Source organism: Tachysurus vachellii, chromosome 19 (assembly GCF_030014155.1).
Source record: "Tachysurus vachellii isolate PV-2020 chromosome 19, HZAU_Pvac_v1, whole genome shotgun sequence".
NCBI classification, from domain to species: Eukaryota; Metazoa; Chordata; class Actinopteri; order Siluriformes; family Bagridae; genus Tachysurus; species Tachysurus vachellii.
Window position 1 is genome coordinate 20,118,745 of NC_083478.1, and position 21,605 is coordinate 20,140,349.

Below are 21,605 nucleotides of genomic sequence, written 5' to 3' on the forward strand. Positions count from 1 at the left end.
GTCTGGCTCTGTGTGTAGGCTTGGGCAGTGTATGTAGTGGCACCAGAGCTTGGTTGCCATGATACAGTAACAGCATCTGAGCCACATTGTACCTGAGCAACCACGTTAGAGGGGTCACAAGGTCCTGTAAAAGCCAGAGAGTCAAGTGAGCACAAAGAAGGAAGTATTTGTTTAGTATTTTTAGTCCTTGTGAGCTCACACACCTGTTGTAACAGTGATAGCTGTGGTGGCAGTACTGTTACAGATGTCGTTGATTGGGAAGACCTGGAGTCTGTACGTCTGAGCACAGGTCAAGCCAGTGAAGTCACAGGAAAGTGCAGAGGTGGAACAGGATTGGGTTGAGCCACTCGGGCTGGTAAGGACACCAGTGTAGGACAGAGCACCCGCCGCCTGAGTCCAAGAGGCCTGCACTATATTACTGACACAAACCACACTTGCAGACACAGAGGCAGGCGTACATGGAGCTGCAGAGAGAGAGAGAGAGAGAGAGAGAGAGAGAGAGAGAGTGAGAGAGTGAGAGAGAGAGTGAAAGTGCTTTCAGAGCACTTTCTAAACCAATCAGATTCTAAAAATAAACAACTATTTGGTATCATTTATGAGGGTTGAAGTTTACGTACCTGTTTGGAAGACCTGACTTGGGCTTTCCGGTCCAGTACACACTTTGTTAGCAGCCATGACAGTGAGTGTGTAGCTTAGACCACATTGCAAACCTGGTACGTCACAGCTTGTGTCAGGTGAGTTGCAGCCACGCAGAAGTCCATTTACAGGTCTGACCAGGGCGCTATAGCTCAGAGCTCTGGGGCTCGGGGTCCAGGTCACACTCAGCGTGTTGGTAGCACAGTTTAGGAGTTTTGAAACGGTCACCGGGGCACAGGGAGCTAGAGTATAAGGTCATATTACTGACTATATATAATTCCAACTTGAAGTAATTTGGTTGATATGAAATCATGTAAGTATCTTCGCTATTTTCAAAATACAGGTTAATTTTTTTAAATAAAATTATATTATAAGTGGTATAATACATGGTAATAACAAGAGAATTATATAAATGGTGAAATAAAAACAATATATTATATTATTTAATTGAATTTTTTGTTATTTTTAATTAAGAAATTTAAAGATGACGTTGAAAATGAGACAAGGTGAAAGTTATGAAGTTTACCAGTGGACTGTATGTAGATGTCACTCTCTGTGCTCCAGCACACTCCATCACCGGCCGTCATTCTGATTGTATAATCCTGGCCACAGTGCAGGCTTGTATACTGACACCCTGTAGAGGTGCTGTTACACCACGCTATGTGGCCGTCTGTTCCTACAGCCTTTCCTGTGTAGGTCATGTTGGTGGAGCTCGAGTCCCAGGTCACCGATACGCTGTTAGTGATGCACGCAATCGTACTGCGTATGTTAAAGGGTGCACAAGGTCCTATGAGGGAGAAAACAGAGCAAAAAGTTAATAAATAATTATAATGACCTAAAGTAATTAAAGACAAACCTGTTAGCAAACAAAATGTCATCATTAAAAAAATTTATAATTTAATAAATAGTTAGTTACTGTTGAATTATAGTATTTATTACCAATTACAAGTCTTAATTACTGACTCATAATATACAATGTATAGTATAAACTGTTATTTCATGGCTATTTTCCAAAATGCATTCACACACACACACGCACACACACACACACACACACACACACACACACACAGACTCGCACACACATATACACACACACACCTGTCTGCAATGTAGCGCTTTGGCTCTGGGCACTGGAGCAAGTGTCGTCAATGGCCACCACACTGACACTGTACATTTGACCACAGCGCAGATTAGTCAGACTGCAAGTGGTTGTATTAGATGAGCATGTTGTCTGGTGACCTTTGTTGCCCATGGCAATGACCCTGTAAGACTTAGCACCAAGACTGCCTTGCCACATCACTGTTGTTTGATTACTACATGTCTTTGCAACTGTCACGTTGGTGGGCACACATGGCACTGAGAAGGCCGAAAGATCACAAAGAACACAAAAAGACAGCATGTAAATAAACAGAGGTTGATGTTTGGCTCTTTAGATTAGTGCTAAAGGTAAAGTAGCTACAGTAACAAATAAGAAAATTGTTCTTCTTTAAGTTTTCACATAAGCAACTAAAGGTTCAAATCAGCTGTTCAGAAATTCAGTATTGTTCAGTATTGTCTTATAGCACTTATCACAACAATTATGGAGATCATATACTGTAATAGCCTTATGTATAAAGCAAACAGTTACTGTGGAACTTCGCTCCCTCAAATGCCTTTGTACAAAAAATAGTAAAGACCTAACAGAAAAGTTCACTGACCTTCTTTAACGGTCAATGGCTGACTGAGCATGCTGAAGCAGGTGCCATTGTAAGATCGAACCCGTGCCACGTAAGAATCACCACATGTTATAGTGCTGAGGCTGCAATTGGGACTGGTTGAGTTACAGAAAAGCTGTCTGCCACTGCTGACAGAGACCAAACTTGTGGAGTATCCGTTGGCACCATATGTCTGGTCCCAGGTCAACTGGAGAACACCTGAGCTACAATTGACTGAGGTCTGAAAATTTCCTGGCCCACATGGAACTAACACAGAGAGACACAAAGAGAATGAATAGAAGTGAATTCTGCAAAAGCATCAATCAGGGTTTGTTTATTAAAAATATCTAAAATGTAAAGTACAACGAACAAGTATGACTCAGGTTATCTGTGATCAGGTAAGAGAATAGACATTACAGAGAAACAACCAGTTAGCCAAGTGTATCTCCAAACCTGATGCTACCACATCCTTCATTTTAGTGGCAAGCTCCAAGCCACTGGTTAAAACCAACAAATAAAATGCATATATTTGGCTCACCCGAGTTCATGCGGATGGTCGTTGAAGTCCTGCTACGACAGATGCCGTTGTGGTAGCTGACGCTGACATCATAGACCTGGCTGCATTTGAGGCTGGGAATCCAGCAGCTGCTGTTTACGGTGCTACAACTCAGTAAGCCTCCACCAAGGTCCACAATGCTGGCTGTGTAGGAACCAGGAAAGCGTGAACTCTGCCAGCTCACCAATGCACGGTTCCCATCACAGTCCAGAGTGGTCTGCACCTGAGCTGGCGCACAGGGGGCTGGGACAATGAAAGGGGAAAAAATAGGGATGAAGCGGATGTACAGTAGATTGATATATAGCACCAAATACCTTTACAACCTGTGCGATGTTAAAAGTTTTGTGTTTACATCCATGAATTTTATTTGCAATTGTGTGTGGTTCTGAACTCATGACAAAAGTGATCTCAGGGCTGTAGACAGTGCAGTAATATTCCCATTATTTCTGGGGCCAGGGTGTGCACAAAAGATCCACCAGAAAATTAGTGCTACCTGTTTCCACAGTGATCCTGTTACTGACAGAACTGTTGCATTTGAAGTTGGAGGCGATGATGGAGGCGTTGTATGTTGTCCCACAGGTCAGACCCGTTATCTGGCAGCTTAGATCTGTTGTGCTACAGGTGAAGCTCCCACCTGAAGAGTCTCTCACCGAGGCAAAGTAGAACAATGCTCCATTGGCTGAGTTCCAGGTGAGCGTCATGGAGTCTGAACTGCAGTCAGTAATGGGCGAGAGGTTCTGGGGCACACAGGGAGCTGAACACACATAAACATATTGTAACACAGGTAACATGAACAGTATTCTGTTGCACAACTCGGAAAACACAAGTTTTCTTAGCTCTTAATTCTGTCTTGTCAGGTAAGTGCACTGGTGAGTCACTTACCAGTATTAGTCTCCTGACCTAGTACCAGCTCACTGTAGCAGTTATCATTAAAGGCAGTGATCATCATAGTCAGACTTTCTCCACATGCAACTCCAGGAATGGAACAACTGCTACCATTGGAGATACAGCTGTAGTAACTAACATGACTTGCATTTCCACGATTTCCTCTGCCTTCCACGATGTACTGTGCCACCGCATTTGTTGCATCCCAATAACTTGTCAAATTGTCAGTTTTACAATCAGACACGGTAATCAGGTTAGAGGGTTTGCAAGGTGCTGAGGAGACGGAAATAAAAATGTAGATTTTTTTTATGTGCCTATGTATGTATGCCTATCTATGATAACTTCAAAGTAAAACTAAGTCCAATCACATATGGACTAATTAAGTAGGAAAAAACTATGTATTTGTTTGTACATTTACCTGTTTGGATGCTCACTGTCTTGCTGACTGGACCATTGCACTCCCCAAACACACTAGAGACATTAAACCTGTAGCTGCGTCCACACACGGTGTTCGTAAAGAAACAAGAATTGTCTGATGTTATGCAAGCTTGTGACCCCCCAGAAGAGTCCTCCATCTGTGCCCTGTAGAATGCCGTGCTGTTTGTCGGTGCCCATGAGAAGATGATTACATTGCTGCTGCATTCGCGATACAGGTTCAGATTAGCCGGAGCACACGGTACTGTAACACACAAAAATAAATTAAAGATATAGTCAGTGGTTTTGCTGATTTTTACAGATTGTCTGTTTCAAGTGACCGGCAAGTGTTTCGTTATCGGTGGGATGTCCGTCGTAAACAGAACCTGGGAGACTTTCTCCTCTGTGCGGATATGTTTTAATAATAATTGCCTTATGTACAAATCACTGACCACACCATTGACAGTGTGAGAGAGCATATGTGTGTTGGATACACATTAACGCTTACGGGCAGAATGAAAGTTGGGTTTTTGGAGAAACAAAGAAAAATAATGAAAAATGAGACAACAGTACAAACAAATAGGAATCCCAGGAGTCTTGGTCCACAACAATGCTGGTTTTATCTTGTCTCAGTGCATTGTAAGATTGCTGTGAAAAAAAGATTATGTGTAAACTAGACTACAGTCTGAACTGAAAGCCAGAGCTGAGCCTCCGGGGCCTCACTATTGTCTTCATGTTCCAAGGGTGTGTTTAGATGCTTTTGCATGGGAAACAGGAGCAAACACAGAATAATGGGTCGTTCTAACAAACAGAGTGTGATAGCACCTGTTACACAATCTGGGATTGTTCTGGTGTGGTGTTCACAAAAGGAAGACGGTTGTGAAAGAATCAAGTGTGTCCTATCTAGTCGTTGCAAATGCACCTCCGGTATTCATCAAATATCTCTCATACTGTATACGGATCTGAAATAACTCAACATCAGTAAACTCTCAGGCCAGAACCTGACTTGATGATTTTTGCTGAACATCTGTTCATATACTTATACTATATATATATATTTAGTTGTGGCTATGAATAAATATCTACAGTACTACTAATTCATTTGGTTTATATTTTGTTCATATCTTGTGCAATTGTTTTGAGTCTGGTTCCTCTCAAGGTTCCTTCCTCTTATTGTTTCAGAAGTTCCACTTTCCATACCACTGTCAATCCCTGGCTTGTTCACTAATGGTTTAAATTTACATCCAGGTATTTGAAAGGCTTTGTTGGTCAAGGAATGAAAGAAAAGCTCACCTGTCTGAAAGTAGGCTATGACGCTGCTTCTGCTCTCACAGTTATTGGACATGGCACTGACCCGCACCTCATAGTCACTGCCACAACCTAAGTTGACCAGCTGGCATGTTGTGCCTGTAGAGGTACAGGATGCGGTCCTTCCATTCTGATCAACCGCTACAGCACGGTAAGACTCGGCACCAAAAACAGTCCCCCATGATATCGCAGCAGACGCACTCACACAGCTGTAATCCGCCGTAACCAATGTCACCGAATTTAGATCTGGTTGAGACAGAAAGACATGGTCTGGTGAACTCACCACAAATTCTCTTCTGTGCATGATAACCATCAGCATGTCGCCTACTTACTGTTCACAGAGTAATTGACTTGCTTTGCCTCTCCAGGAACCAGAAACGTGTTCAGAGAAGAGACAGATATCAGGTACAGGTTGCATGGCAAAATATTTTGCACGTCTTGGAAGGTTAAAGAGATGGTTGTGCTCAATATCTGGGTGCCATTGAAATCTGTTACCAATATCTTATACATGAGAACCCGGTCCACAGACTGCCACATGACACGCACTGCCTGGTTCGAGAGGGGCACCACTGTGACCCCTGATGGTGGCTGAACCACTGAGAAAAAAGCAAGAAATTCTTATTAGTGTTTATTGTTTTCTCTTAAGATTGAGTTGCAGGTGATTAGCAAGTGATTAGCACATGTTATTTAGATGACTAGCATTGCACAATAGTTAGTTCTACTGCACTAATATGATTAGACAAGCAATGTTCCACATGCCAACACAAACTCTATCTAGCTGTTGCTTCTTTGGGAACTATTTCTATTGATGAAGCAAAAAGAAGATACACATAGAAGATGACACATAGAAGATCTCTCACGCGTGGTGGCGGTGCGAACTCGACTCCTCGCGCCCAGACCGGCCGAGTTGGAGGTGAAAACATAGCAGTCGTATGAGGTGGTGGGTCGCAGATTACGGAGGATTGTGCTGGTATTTGTGAAAGACAGATTATAGCGTTCGTTGGTTATTGAGGAATTCACCAAGACAAAGTATTGGTCTGCAGAGGACACCCGGTCCCACTCTAACACAATTTCGGTACTCGATATTGCTCGTGCGGTGGTTATCTGAGACGTGTCTGGGACTGGAAGAAGAAACAAAAAAGCTTAGTTAGACTTTTAGCACTTTATTTGATTTTTTTATAAAGAATATGACCATTTAATTAGAAGGTGTAAAAGCTAAGCTAAGTGTGATTAAAATCTGCTAGCTTGTTTCTAGTAATTTGTGATGTAATAATATTGATTTTTTGATATCTTTTGGCCATCCCTAACAAATCCACACATATTCACTGACCTGTCTTGGCTATTCTTGTATCCGAACATTCAACATTGTAAAAGCGGAATACTTTGACCACAACGGTGTACAGAGTGCCCGGTTTCAGACCGAAGACTTCTTTCTGTGTAGTTGAGGCTGAAACTGTGACCACCACAGGTGCCACACTGCTCATGTTCACCACACGCAGGTCCAGGATGTAGTTGGTGGCCACTGGGTAGCTGGTCCATTGCACAAGCAGCGATGATGCCGATGGGGAAGAGATGGATGTGATAATGTTGCATTCTGCCAAAAAAGAGCAAAAAATGGTGCATTTGGAGGCTAAAGTCATCTCTATCCATGCACTATTTAGCAAATAATGCTAATAATAGTTACATCCAGTTAGCAAATAATTAGAGAACATATTGGAAATTAAAGATAAAAAAACAAAAAGGAAAGATAAAGTATCTATAATTTATAAAAAATATAATACAGTTTGTCAGTGAATTGCCAAACTTTTTAAATCTACGTAGCAGGCAACGTGATATTATTTACATTTAATGGGGAATAAGCCGAATGAAAAAAGAACATTAATAATCATAAAGGTCAGAAGATACAAATAGCTCAATTTTTTTTTTCCTGCTTGTAATACTAGAGACACAAAGCTTATTAAAGCCTGTCTAACGACTCAGGAACTGTAATAACATCAAATCAAAACAAATAAAATAAAATAAAATAACGATGACCATATTTATTTGTGGCATCTACTGTAAATGAAGACTAGCATAAAGAGACAACATACAAAATATGCAAAAAAAACAAAATACAAATAAAACTAAAAAAGTTAACAAGTACTTGATTGTTTTTAAAATGGTCTATAGAAAGATATAGAAAGTTATTAGATTTCCAAAATTTCCGGATTTTGTTGCGTTGTTGTTGTTTTTTTTTTACATTATTTATTTAATTTATTACATGATTATAATAAATATGCTATTATTATACACTATACCGGTTTAATGAAGTTTAATTACATTGACAGATAAGAGGCAAATATTAAGAAATTAATACATAATTAATGTCTTTAATTTGCAGAATTACAACGTTAAATTTCTGGTCTTTAATGAGAACTAGATGCTTTAAGAATTAAGACACTGAGCATGAAATTTCCTCTGATTTAATCTAGTTTTCTTAGATTAGAAACACAAACTTTAAGGTTAAAGGATATAATAGTAAAGTTATTTTTGATTTTAAAGTAATAACACAATTTGAATCTACCATGTGCGGTTTTGAAAATCACACTCGTAGACTAAAACGTAATAAAATAGTTTTCAATCGGTTTCAAATTTTAATTCCTACATAAGAATCAAACATCGCAATTTTAGCTGATTGCTTTAACACGTTACAATAAACGTTGGTCGGTAACAGATTTAAAGGCTAATGAGATACGAGTCAGCTGACCTACCTTGAGTCTGAGAGTTTTTAATCTATAAAAGACAGAAACAACATATAAATATCAACATGTATTTTATATATTTCTCTGCCAAGAATTTTAGTTTTTAGTTTTCTACACTTTATCAGAGACCGGCGTTACCTGAACCAGAGCGAACCAAATGAAAAGTCCTAATTGTCTCAATGGTCCCATCTTTGACAGTGACTCTGTGCTTTCCATTTGCTCTATACAAACTGGTTTAATACAAAGGCTTATCTTGATTCTTTTGAGCTAGCAAAGTTACACCTAGTTCTAGTCAGCCAATCAGGAATCAGGGTCATCATTCTCGAAGATGCCCTGGGGTGTACAGCATATCATGGGAAGATAGAAAGAGAGAAAAAAGGAAGGGATGTATAAAAAATACTGCTAAATCATATAATACATTCTTATGTTTTTTATACAGCGGAGGTGTTACGTTTCATGCAACGCAATGTTGCTATGTGTTTTGGTTTAGTATTTCTGAAAAGTGATGCTTTCCATGTTAAGAAACAACTTTAAAGGAATAACGTGTTGTAATCATGTGTTTTATTTCTTTTTTTGTTGAGGAATTCACTTCCTGATTTCAAAACTGGACTTATATATGGTTTACGTTACATATAGCAGACACCCTTATCCAGAGTGACTTCCATTTATATAACTGAGGTTTAAGGACCCAGCAGGGGCACCTTGCTGGGCCTGGGATTCAAACTCATGACCTTCCAATCAGTAGTCCAACACCTTACCCACTAGGCTATCACATCCCTTTTAACCCCTTTAAACAGTCACTTGATCTTTGCAGGGTTAATTTATATAAACATAAAGCTAGTCCTAGATTTAAAGCTAGAGAACCTCGATAACAAATAACCATCCAATACAATTTAAACTGTTTATTTTACACTGTTTAAGAGACAATACAAATTTCCAACATGTTAGCTCATCTTCCCCAGAGGCATTTCGGCAACCTAGGTTGCTATTAGAGAAATAAAAGAAGCAGGAAATAGATAGATGGATGGCATTGTTCAAGATATGTAAAAGTATTACCTAATTAACTTGAGCAGCTTCCAGTTCCATGTGGTCAAAGGAATCGAATATGGGAGGATGCGGTCTTACTGTATTACTACAGTATGTGGTTGACTGGATATCCAGGATGTTACCGTAACAACAAGAACAAGAAAACACACTGTGTCTGGATTACATACACTTAATGACTTACTTAACTACTTTATTTCCCTCTGAAATATAATCATTTAATATGGGGAATTCTCTCTCCATTTCCTTTGTCTTTTTTTTTGTGCCATGAAACCTCATGGCCAGAGACCAGACAGATTAAAGACATTTTGAAATGTCTAAACTAGAACTATTATCCTGTTTATGTGCTGCATAAATGTACAACTTTGAATGACTCTTTCAGGATCCGTGTCGGTAAATTGAGACACAGAACATCGACAGGAAAGCGAAGCTGGAAATGGATATAGACAACCGGCTGCAAAACAATGGGACATTCATGTAAACTCCTGCTAAAATGAGATACGTTGTTTATTTATTGAATATCGCTGCATCAATAAAGAAATTAGCCTAAGGTTAGACAGCTAGCTAGCATGATCGAATGAACTAGCCTGAGCGCAGCCTACAGGAAACAACTTGACCCAATACGGCAAAATAACAGCAGCTTTTTGCTTGTTCTTTTTCTTTTTCTTTTTTATGTTAACTTTTAAGTAGCATCGTTCAAAAACGCTACATGCTACATCGCGGACACGTGACTGATTAAGATCTGTTTCATGATCTTATCGAGCTACAATCACAATTTGACTTCATCCAGTAGCCTTAAAGACACGATGACGACCCTGAAACATGCTGTATTCGTAATTACACTAACTGTCATACTACTCTTAACACTAGAGTAGGTTTTGGATTGTGGCATGTCCCTGTGGTGTGTTAGGATACTGTATGTTTAACTAGTTTAACTAGAAAGCACCTCCATGTGGTTGGAGGGATAAAAGAAAGAAGCCAGAACAATGCTGTGTACTTTTAATTTAATAACTCTTCATTAAATGGGGCACGGTGGCTTAGTGGTTAGCACGTTCGCCTCACAGCTCCAGGGTTGGGGGTTCGATTCCCGAGTTCTCCCCGTGCCTCGGGGGTTTCCGCCGGTACTCCGGTTTCCTCCCCCGGTCCAAAGACATGCATGGTAGGTTGATTGGCATCTCTGGAAAATTGTCCGTAGTGTGTGATTGTGTGAGTGAATGAGAGTGTGTGTCTGCCCTGTGATGGGTTGGCACTCCGTCCAGGGTGTATCCTGCCTTGATGCCCGATGACGCCTGAGATAGGCACAGGCTCCGTGTGACCCGAGGTAGTTCGGATAAGCGGTAGAAAATGAGTGAGTGAGTGAGAACTCTTCATTAAATGTCTGTTCAGATTAAAACCTAATATGTGTGGGCTTGGTCTTACTGTATTACAACACCGTGCTTTTAAAAGATGAATACATGTTAATCTCCTTTTTTAGTAGGACTATTTAAAAACTGTACCAGGAAAGAAATCGAGCATATATGTTCCTGAGAGGTATCCTTTCTATTTTCTGTACCGCACGTCCCCTACGGCAGCTGATTAATCCGATGAAAAGGTCTTTTTATTCTCAGAGTTCATAACAGTGCATTAGGAAAGAAAGAACATCAATGTGAAAGTGGATAGGGAAACCGTGTAAAGACGAGACGGCTTCCTTCTCAAAAGTTTGCGTCCGTTTGTTTTTGTTGAATAATTCTCAACATTTCAGATTTTCCTGAATTGAAATAAGTTTCTCTTTTCTACATATCCCAGTTCTAACGTTTCAAAATATGTTTTCTCCCAAAGCTTCCTAACAATGTCATGATTTTGAGTGCATCGGTTTCTGCTTACAGATTTTAGCAGTCAGAGTCTGAATGTTATTACTAATTTTACCAGTTTGCTTTGTACAGTTCTCAATATTTCATTTAGTTCATCACCAAAATTTGGAACGTTTTTACATTACACTTATCGGTATACGTGAATCCTGGAATATGACATAAGGATTGTTTCAGTACGAATTAACGTGGAGTTACATTTACATTTCCAGCATTTAGCAGACATCCTTATCCAGAGAGACTTACATTTGATCTCATTTTATCTCAACTGAGGGTTAAGGGCCTTGCTCAGGGGCCCAACAGTGGCAGCTTGGTGGACATGGGAATTGAACTCACAACTTTACGATTGGTAGCCCAACACCTTAACTACTGGGTTACCACATTCCAGAGTTGAGAAACGTCCCGATAACAAACAACTTAACAAACATTAATGCTTAGATTTTTCCGGAACGACGTCATTCATCTTCGCTGACCTTTCTATCATAACGCTTCCATTATGTAGGACAAATACAAACGAACACAATTCTAACAGTAACCTACATTTCACCAAAATACTCGCTTGAGATTCCTTTAACAGAGACTTTTAGGTTTATCCTGTGGTACTTTTGGTTGATTAACCGTGTATCATGGATACAGAGAGATCTTCATCAGTGTTTGGTTCCATATCAGCAGCCATATTTCAGTAGTCTTTATGTGCAACAACATGCTAATTTATTAGTTAATTTACCTTCAGTACCTGCATTACGGCTGCAAACGATCCAGATCCACACTTGCTCACACTCAGGGGCTATTTAGAGTAAACAGAGATCACAGGAAACCCCCTGGAACATTCGGAGTACATATGAAACTCCACACTGTCTGTCAGTCCAAACCTTGCCATTTCATCCCAGTGCACAGTTTCAATGAAATAAGGGAAGATATTTGATGACTGGATTATTGATAATACTAGCTTGAGGATGCCTATTAGCCTTATTAGCCTTATTAGCTTTAATGTACCTCCAGCGTTATCTCCAGAGATCATGGGGCAATATCGTATAACCCTAATCTTCAAGAATCATGTTTAGTAAGATGCCTCTAGATGGAGACAAGGAACTTGGAATGTATTTAAAGCCAGAGGAGATTTTCACAAGGAAGCCAGGATTTTTAATCAGACCTCTGCTGTGAATGCTATAAAGGATGTATATTCTTTCAGGTATCATGATCATGATTGTGTGTGTGTGTGTGTGTGTGTTTGAAGATAGATATAACCCTAGACTTCATATGTTCATCAAGCTAAGTGCTTGCTGGATCATATCACACTTCATCAGTCCCAAACCCTAGACCCTTCAAGCAGCTGGAGAGAAATGAAAGGAACCACAACACAATAAGGAATGTTCATGAATTTATTTTTATAGGCATAGATTATATTCAAAATCTTCTGATCACATCCAAAGAAAGTAAAATATATATTTATTACATGGACAAATTATTTCCTTTGGAGGCACAAGACATAGGAGGTGTAAATGAAAGCAAATTTCAAATGAATTTGTTCTCAAATCAACGATTTCGTTTGCATTTTCCATATTAGTCGTAAACTTTCTTTTTCCTTTTTTTTTTTTAAAGTTTGGCTCTGTTTCTCTATAAAACAAATATTTTTGGAACTTACTGTATAGAACAAAGAAAGAAATGGCCATTACCCTGAGAACAATGTAGGGATACCTGAATCATGTGCAAATCTGGTAGTTTTTCAACCAACATCGGTAAAGTACGAAATATGATTTTCAAGCTAAGTTTGTGTTGCCCGACAACCACATAAACACTACATACATAACATGAATACAGTGATTTGACTTGTTTTTGCTTAGCTGGGTTAGTAAGAACCTTTGAATACATTCATTTAATGGCTTTTTATTGTTGTTAATTAAATACACTCTATCATTAAGGCACAAATACTTATCGATATACGTAAATCCTAATTAGTGGATCTCTGGGACATGACGGGAGGTTAGTAAAGTGTGTTAGTAAAGTGGGGTCAGCTAACGTGGGGTCAAGGATGTGACGTTATGCAGAAGAGTGCAGCCGTGCTCGTCGTCTGAGGAAGCTGAGGGAGAAAAACGCAACGGAGTCAAAATAAAAACAAAAGTCTGAAGCGTGTAAATTTTTAAAAATTGCAAAAAAAAAAATAAATAAAAAATTCATTCCTCTTAACACACATTCAGACAAAGCCATTTTGTGTCTTCACTATTAGGAGGTTAAAAGTAAAAAGTCTGTGCTTGTGATTTCGCCAATTCATGTAGATTTCCAGAACAAAAGCAAAGAAAACAAATTTGGAATAAAGTGCAGAAAATCAAGCCACAAAACACATAAAAAAATAATATGGTCAAAGGAATAAACCAGCTTGTGACATGGTGTTATATGAAACACCATGTCAGTGAGGACGTTTTGTAAAGAAAATTTTCTTTAATGATGTCGAGACCACATAAAAGACTCTAGAGTATCATTTCTACAGTTATTTCATCCCTCTTTTCATTCATTCATTCATCTTCTACGGCTTATCCGAACTACCTCGGGTCACGGGGAGCCTGTGCCTATCTCAGGCGTCATCGGGCATCAAGGCAGGATACACCCTGGACGGAGTGCCAACCCATAGCAGGGTACACACACACACTCTCATTCACTCACGCAATCACACACTACGGACAATTTTCCAGAGATGCCAATCAACCTACCATGCATGTCTTTGGACCGGGGTAGGAAACCGGAGTACCCGGAGGAAACCCCCGAGGCACGGGGAGAACATGCAAACTCCACACACACAAGGTGGAGGCGGGAATCGAACCCCCAACTCTGGAGGTGAGAGGCAAACGTGCTAACCACTAAGCCACCGTGCCCCCCATCCCTCTTTTTATTTATTTATTTATTTATTTATTTATTTATTTAAGTGAATAAAACAAAAAATGTTCGCCATGTTACAGAGAAACCTCTACGTCCTCAGTTACGAGCGGTACAAAGCCCTGATACTGGAGACTCCTTTCGTGAATGCTAAATGAGAATAAATAAAGTGTCCACCTTATAAAAATCAAAACAAGTGCATTTCCCTGTTTCTGGTTATTGTGTGGTGCTGAATGGTGTAATGGAGTTGTGTGCGTCTTTTCAGATCGACGAAATACGACTCTTGTGAATTACTGCCATGTTCACAAAAGCTCTCGGAGATGTAGATGCAGATGCGATCGTATACACCGGCTCACAAAAGCGCTATTTTTTCACAGGCATTAGGATGCATCAGATATCACCTGATAAGATTGTCTGGAGGGTCAAGAGGATTAAAATGGCTCTGAATTGTTCTTTTAGTTATTTATTTATAACAAATTCTGTCCATACCATTTGCTAATCCAGACTCCTCTTCCCTCGATAGAGTACTGAAAAACAGAGAGAGAGAGAGAGAGAGAGAGAGAGAGAGAGAGAGAGAGAGAGAGAGAAAGAAAGAGATATATGGAGAGCGAAAGAGAGAAAGACAGAGAGAGAGACAGAGAGAGAGAGAAAGAAAGAGATATATGGCCAGCGAAAGAGAGAGAGACAGAGAGAGAGAATGAGAGAGAGAGAAAGGGAAAGAAAGATATATGGAGAGCGAAAGAGAGAGAGACAGAGAGAGAGACAGAGAGAGAGACAGAGAGAGAGAGAGAAAGGGAGAGAAAGAGAAATGGAGAGCAAAAGAGAGAGAGACAGAGAGAGAGAGAGACAAAGCGAGAGAGAGACAGAGAGAGAGAGAAAGGGAGAGAAAGAGAAATATGGAGAGCAAAAGAGAGAGAGAGAGACAGAGAGAGAGACAAAGAAAGAGAGAGAGACAGAGAGCGAGACAGAGAGAGAGAGAGACAGAGAGAGAGAGACAGAGAGAGAGAGAAAGGGAAAGAAAGATATATGGAGAGCGAAAGAGAGAGAGACAGAGAGAGACAGAGAGAGAGAGAGAGAGAGAGAGAGAGAGAGAGTTAATTAAATCGATTTACACAGCTAATCGTTCAGCCACAATCGTACTTATTTTCGTACTTACTCATGAGATATTGTTAAATAATTGCATCGCAGTTGGCTAACAATATGTTTATAAACGAATATTAAACATTTCCGAATACTATTGAACACTTGAACGGTTCCCTATTGAACGCCCACATTCCCATATATATAGTCTTTAAAACACACCCACTACATTTCCTAATTAAATAAAATGACATAAATTATTGTTTTATATCACAAAACAATAAAAAACAATATGGTATGACACATAGAAGATCTCTCACGCGTGGTGGCGGTGCGAACTCGACTCCTCGCGCCCAGACCGGCCGAGTTGGAGGTGAAAACATAGCAGTCGTATGAGGTGGTGGGTCGCAGATTACGGAGGATTGTGCTGGTATTTGTGAAAGACAGATTATAGCGTTCGTTGGTTATTGAGGAATTCACCAAGACAAAGTATTGATCTGCAGAGGACACCCGGTCCCACTGTAACACAATTTCGGTACTCGATATTGCTCGTGCGGTGGTTATCTGAGACTTGTCTGGGACTGGAAGAAGAAACAAAAAAGCTTAGTTAGACTTTTAGCACTTTATTTGATTTTTTTATAAAGAATATGACCATTTAATTAGAAGGTGTAAAAGCTAAGCTAAGTGTGATTAAAATCTGCTAGCTTGTTTCTAGTAATTTGTGATGTAATAATATTGTTTTTTTTTATATCTTTTGGCCATCCCTAACAAATCCACACATATTCACTGACCTGTCTTGGCTATTCTTGTATCCGAACATTCAACATTGTAAAAGCGGAATACTTTGACCACAACGGTGTACAAAGTGCCCGGTTTCAGACCGAAGACTTCTTTCTGTGTTGTTGAGGCTGAAACTGTGACCACCACAGGTGCCACACTGCTCATATTCACCACACGCAGGTCCAGAATGTAGTTGGTGGCCACTGGGTAGCTGGTCCATTGCACAAGCAGCGATGATGCCGATGTGGAAGAGATGGATGTGATAATGTTGCATTCTGCCAAAAAAGAGCAAAAAATGGTGCATATGGAGGCTAAAGTCATCTCTATCCATGCACTATTTAGCAAATAATGCCTCCATTAGAGAACATATTGGAAATTAAAGATAAAAAAACAAAAAGGAAAGATAAAGTATCTATAATTTATAAAAAATATAATACAGTTTGTCAGTGAATTGCCAAACTTTTTAAATCTACGTAGCAGGCAACGTGATATTATTTACATTTAATGGGGAATAAGCCGAATGAAAAAAGAACATTAATAATCATAAAGGTCAGAAGATACAAATAGAGATTTTAGCTCAATTTTTTTTTCCTGCTTGTAATACTAGAGACACAAAGCTTATTAAAGCCTGTCTAACGACTCAGGAACTGTAATAACATCAATAAAATAAATAACATCAAAAACAAATAAAATAAAATAAAATAACAATGACCATATTTATTTGTGGCATCTACTGTAAATGAAGACTAGCATAAAGAGACAACATACAAAATATGCAAAAAAAAAAATTACAAATAAAACTAAAAAAGTTAACAAGTACTTGATTGTTTTTAAAATGGTCTATAGAAAGATATAGAAAGTTATTAGATTTCCAAAATCTCCGGATTTTGTTGCGTTGTTGTTGGTTTTTTTTTTACATTATTTATTTAATTTATTACATGATTATAATAAATATGCTATTATTATACACTATACCGGTTTAATGAAGTTTAATTACATTAACAGATAAGAGGCAAATATTAAGAAATTAATACATAAATATAGCTGCAAGCAGCGATGACGGGCCTTCGCACATTTGTTCATCGCTATACGGTGCCTTCCAGAAAACAATGCACGGTGGGCAAGTGCATCAAGTGGGTAAATATCAGTGGACTATTTTATGTTGTTACTGACCCATTTGGGGACTGTAGGTAAATGAAGCCCCACATTATAGAGAAATGGGGGCGCTAGTGAGCCACTTAAGAGACACACCTTTGTCTGACCTTTTTGTCCACACTTAACAGCCGACAAATGTGATGTATGTGTCAAATTTCAAGTTAATACAAGCACGCCAAAAGCCTTAAATATGCCTGAAATAAAAGTAAACTTTGACACGATGCCATGGCAACAGTGTTTGAGATATCAAAAATCCGTTCGCAATTTCGCATCTGCAATATCTCTGCGTCATGGTGGCCAAGTCTGGTCTCAATTGCATGAATCCCCTAGGAGGAGTATTTAAAAGTTTACCGCATGAAGCTGACAAAAAATCCACCTTTGTGACTGACACACTTCCTGGGGCCTGTTGGTGGCGCTATACCTGGGACTCACAATAAGCACATAGATGCGATCGGAATCCTTGGCCGAACATACACACCGCGTGTCATCACAATAAGACATTTTTTGCTTTAGATATTAGACGCTTTCTGTTTCTCTGAATTCGCCATAACTTTGTCGCCTCGCCATGGCAGCACCGTTCGAGATATCAAAAATCCCTTCGCAATTTAGCAAGTGCAATGTCTCGGCATCATGTTCACCACGTTTGGTGTCAATCGCATGAATTCCCTAGGAGGAGTATTTAAAAGTCCATTGCATGCAACTGTGAAAAAATCCACCTTTGTGACTGACACACTTCCTGGTGCCTGTTGGTGGCGCTATGTCCGAGATTCACAACAGGCATATCGATGCGATCGGAATCCTTGGCCGAACATACACACCGCGTGTCATCCCAATAAGACATTTTTTGCTTTAGATATTAGACACTTCCTGTTTCTCTGAATTCGCCATAATTTTGTCGCCTCGCCATGGCAGCACCGTTCGAGATATCGAAACTCACTTCGCAATTTAGCAAGTGCAATGTCTCGGCATCATGTTCACCACTTTTGGTGTCAATCGCATGAATCCTCTAGGAGGAGTATTTAAAAGTTCATTGCATGCAACTAAAAGTTCACCGCATGCACTTATAAAACAATCCAAAATGGCCGACTTCCTGTTGGGCGGAGCTCATAGTTTAGAGCGCGAAAGTTGTTCGGGTCGATGAGATCTATATGCGTACCAACTCTCGTACATGTGCGTACATAATTGCCCGATCTGTGCACCAATGTTTGTTTTTGCATTACAGGGGGCGCTACAGAGCCCCCCTGCCACGCCCGTATTCCAACCTTTGTCCAATCCTAGTGTCGCGCGACTCTGACGTGTGTGCCAAATTTCAAGAGTTTTCGAGCATGTTAAGGGACCCCAATTGGCCAATGTGTGGGAAAAAAAAAAAAAAAAAAAAAAAAAAAAAAAAAAAAATAATACTCCCGAGGAAAAACAATAGGGCTTCGCACCATTCGGTGCTCAGGCCCTAAATATAGCTGCAAGCAGCGATGACGGGCCTTCGCACGTTTGTTCATCGCTATACGGTGCCTTCCAGAAAACAATGCACGGTGGGCAAGTGCATCAAGTGGGTAAATATCAGTGGACTATTTTATGTTGTTACTGACCCATTTGGGGACTGTAGGTAAATGAAACCCCACATTTTAGACAAACGGGGGCGCTAGTGAGCCACTTAAGAGACACACCTTTGTCTGACCTTTTTGTCCACACTTAACAGCCGACAAATGTGATGTATGTGTCAAATTTCAAGTTAATCTAAGCACGCCAAAAGACTTAAATATGCCTGAAAAAGAAAGTAAAGTTTGACACGTTACCATGAGAACAGTGTTTGAGATATCAAAAATCCGTTCGCAATTTCGCATCTGCAATATCTCTGCACCATGTTGGCCAAGTCTGGTCTCAATTGCATGAATCCCCTAGGAGGAGTATTTAAAAGTTTACTGCATGAAGCTGACAAAAAATCCACCTTTGTGACTGACACACTTCCTGGGGCCTGTTGGTGGCGCTATACCTGGGACTCACAATAAGCACATAGATGCGATCGGAATCCTTGGCCGAACATACACACCGCGTGTCATCACAATAAGACATTTTTTGCTTTAGATATTAGACACTTTCTGTTTCTCTGAATTCGCCATAATTTTGTCGCCTCGCCATGGCAGCACCGTTCGAGATATCGAAACTCACTTCGCAATTTAGCAAGTGCAATGTCTCGGCATCATGTTCACCACTTTTGGTGTCAATCGCATGAATCCTCTAGGAGGAGTATTTAAAAGTCGTACATGTGCGTACATAATTGCCCGATCTGTGCACCAATGTTTGTTTTTGCATTACAGGGGGCGCTACAGAGCCCCCCTGCCACGCCCGTATTCCAACCTTTGTCCAATCCTAGTGTCGCGCGACTCTGACGTGTGTGCCAAATTTCAAGAGTTTTCGAGCATGTTAAGGGACCCCAATTGGCCAATGTGTGGGAAAAAAAAAAAAAATAAAAAAAAAATAAAAAATAATACTCCCGAGGAAAAACAATAGGGCTTCGCACCATTCGGTGCTCAGGCCCTAAATATAGCTGCAAGCAGCGATGACGGGCCTTCGCACATTTGTTCATCGCTATACGGTGCCTTCCAGAAAACAATGCACGGTGGGCAAGTGCATCAAGTGGGTAAATATCAGTGGACTATTTTATGTTGTTACTGACCCATTTGGGGACTGTAGGTAAATGAAACCCCACATTATAGAGAAATGGGGGCGCTAGTGAGCCACTTAAGAGACACACCTTGAGAGTATTTAAAAGTCATTGCATGCAACTGTGAAAAAATCCACCTTTGTGACTGACACACTTCCTGGTGCCTGTTGGTGGCGCTATGTCCGAGATTCACAACAGGCACATCGATGCGATCGGAATCCTTGGCCGAACATAAACACCGCGTGTCTTCCCAATAAGACATTTTTTGCTTTAGATATTAGACACTTCCTGTTTCTCTGAATTCGCCATAACTTAGTCGCCTCGCCATGGCAGCACCGTTCGAGATATCAAAAATCCCTTCGCAATTTAGCAAGTGCAATGTCTCGGCATCATGTTGACCACTTTTGGTGTCAATCGCATGAATGTCCTAGGAGGAGTATTTAAAAGTTCACCACATGCAACTGTTGTGACTGACACACTTCCTGGCGCCTGTTGGTGGCGCTATGTCCGAGATTCACAATAAGCACATCGATGCGATCGGAATCCTTGGCCGAACATACACACCGCGTGTCATCCCAATAAGACATTTTTTGCTTTAGATATTAGACACTTCCTGTTTCTCTGAATTCGCCATAACTTTGTCGCCTCGCCATGGCAGCACCGTTCGAGATATCAAAAATCCCTTCGCAATTTAGCAAGTGCAATGTCTTGGCATCATGTTCACAACGTTTGATGTCAATCGCATGAATTCCCTAGGAGGAGTATTTAAAAGTTCACCGCATGCACTTATAAAACAATCCAAAATGGCCGACTTCCTGTTGGGCGGAGCTCATAGTTTAGAGCGCGAAAGTTGTTCGGGTCGATGAGATCTATATGCGTACCAACTCTCGTACATGTGCGTACATAATTGCCCGATCTGTGCACCAATGTTTGTTTTTGCATTACAGGGGGCGCTACAGAGCCCCCCTGCCACGCCCGTATTCCAACCTTTGTCCAATCCTAGTGTCGCGCGACTCTGACGTGTGTGCCAAATTTCAAGAGTTTTCGAGCATGTTAAGGGACCCCAATTGGCCAATGTGTGGGGGAAAAAATAAATAAATAAATAAATAATAATAATACTCCCGAGGAAAAACAATAGGGCTTCGCACCATTCGGTGCTCAGGCCCTAATTAATGTCTTTAATTTGCGGAATTACAACGTTAAATTTCTGGTCTTTAATGAGAACTAGATGCTTTAAGAATTAAGACACTGAGCATGAAATTTCCTCTGATTTAATCTAGTTTTCTTAGATTAGAAACACAAACTTTAAGGTTAAAGGATATAATAGTAAAGTTATTTTTGATTTTAAAGTAATAACACAATTTGAATCTAGCGTGTGCGGTTTTGAAAATCACACTCGTAGACTAAAACGTAATAAAATAGTTTTCAATCGGTTTCAAATTTTAATTCCTACATAAGAATCAAACATCGCAATTTTAGCTGATTGCTTTAACACGTTACAATAAACGTTGATCGGTAACAGATTTAAAGGCTAATGAGATACGAGTCAGCTGACCTACCTTGAGTCTGAGAGTTTTTAATCTATAAAAGACAGAAACAACATATAAATATCAACATGTATTTTATATATTTCTCTGCCAAGAATTTTAGTTTTTAGTTTTCTACACTTTATCAGAGACCGGCGTTACCTGAACCAGAGCGAACCAAATGAAAAGTCCTAATTGTCTCAATGGTCCCATCTTTGACAGTGACTCTGTGCTTTCCATTTGCTCTATACAAACTGGTTTAATACAAAGGCTTATCTTGATTCTTTTGAGCTAGCAAAGTTACACCTAGTTCTAGTCAGCCAATCAGGAATCAGGGTCATCATTCTCGAAGATGCCCTGGGGTGTACAGCATATCATGGGAAGATAGAAAGAGAGAAAAAAA

The 21,605-nt window shown here is 40.0% G+C and overlaps 1 protein-coding gene across 1 annotated transcript; it reads right to left on the bottom strand.

Moving 5' to 3' along the window:
• Window positions 1–12,616: 12,616 nt before the first annotated feature.
• Window positions 12,617–21,434, bottom strand: LOC132862759 (uncharacterized). Its single transcript, XM_060894981.1, has 6 exons — window positions 21,365–21,434; window positions 21,236–21,257; window positions 15,871–16,134; window positions 15,400–15,660; window positions 14,489–14,526; window positions 12,617–13,208 (listed from the first exon to the last, which is right to left on the bottom strand). The coding sequence occupies exons 1-5, from the start codon at window positions 21,413–21,415 to the stop codon at window positions 14,495–14,497; spliced, it is 630 nt and encodes a 209-aa protein (XP_060750964.1). The 5' UTR covers window positions 21,416–21,434; the 3' UTR covers window positions 12,617–13,208; window positions 14,489–14,494.
• Between the last annotated feature and the right edge of the window lie 171 nt (window positions 21,435–21,605).

What these genes read in the sequence shown, in the direction of transcription:
- LOC132862759 (XM_060894981.1), bottom strand. Translation starts at nt 21,415, where the DNA reads ATGGGACCATTGAGACAATTAGGACTTTTCATTTGGTTCGCTCTGGTT. An exon ending in TAAAAACTCTCAGACTCAAG is followed by an intron (nt 16,135 to 21,235) that starts GTAGGTCAGCTG and finishes CTTTTTTGGCAG; the next exon opens with AATGCAACATTATCACATCC. An exon ending in TACAAGAATAGCCAAGACAG is followed by an intron (nt 15,661 to 15,870) that starts GTCAGTGAATAT and finishes TTCTTCTTCCAG; the next exon opens with TCCCAGACAAGTCTCAGATA.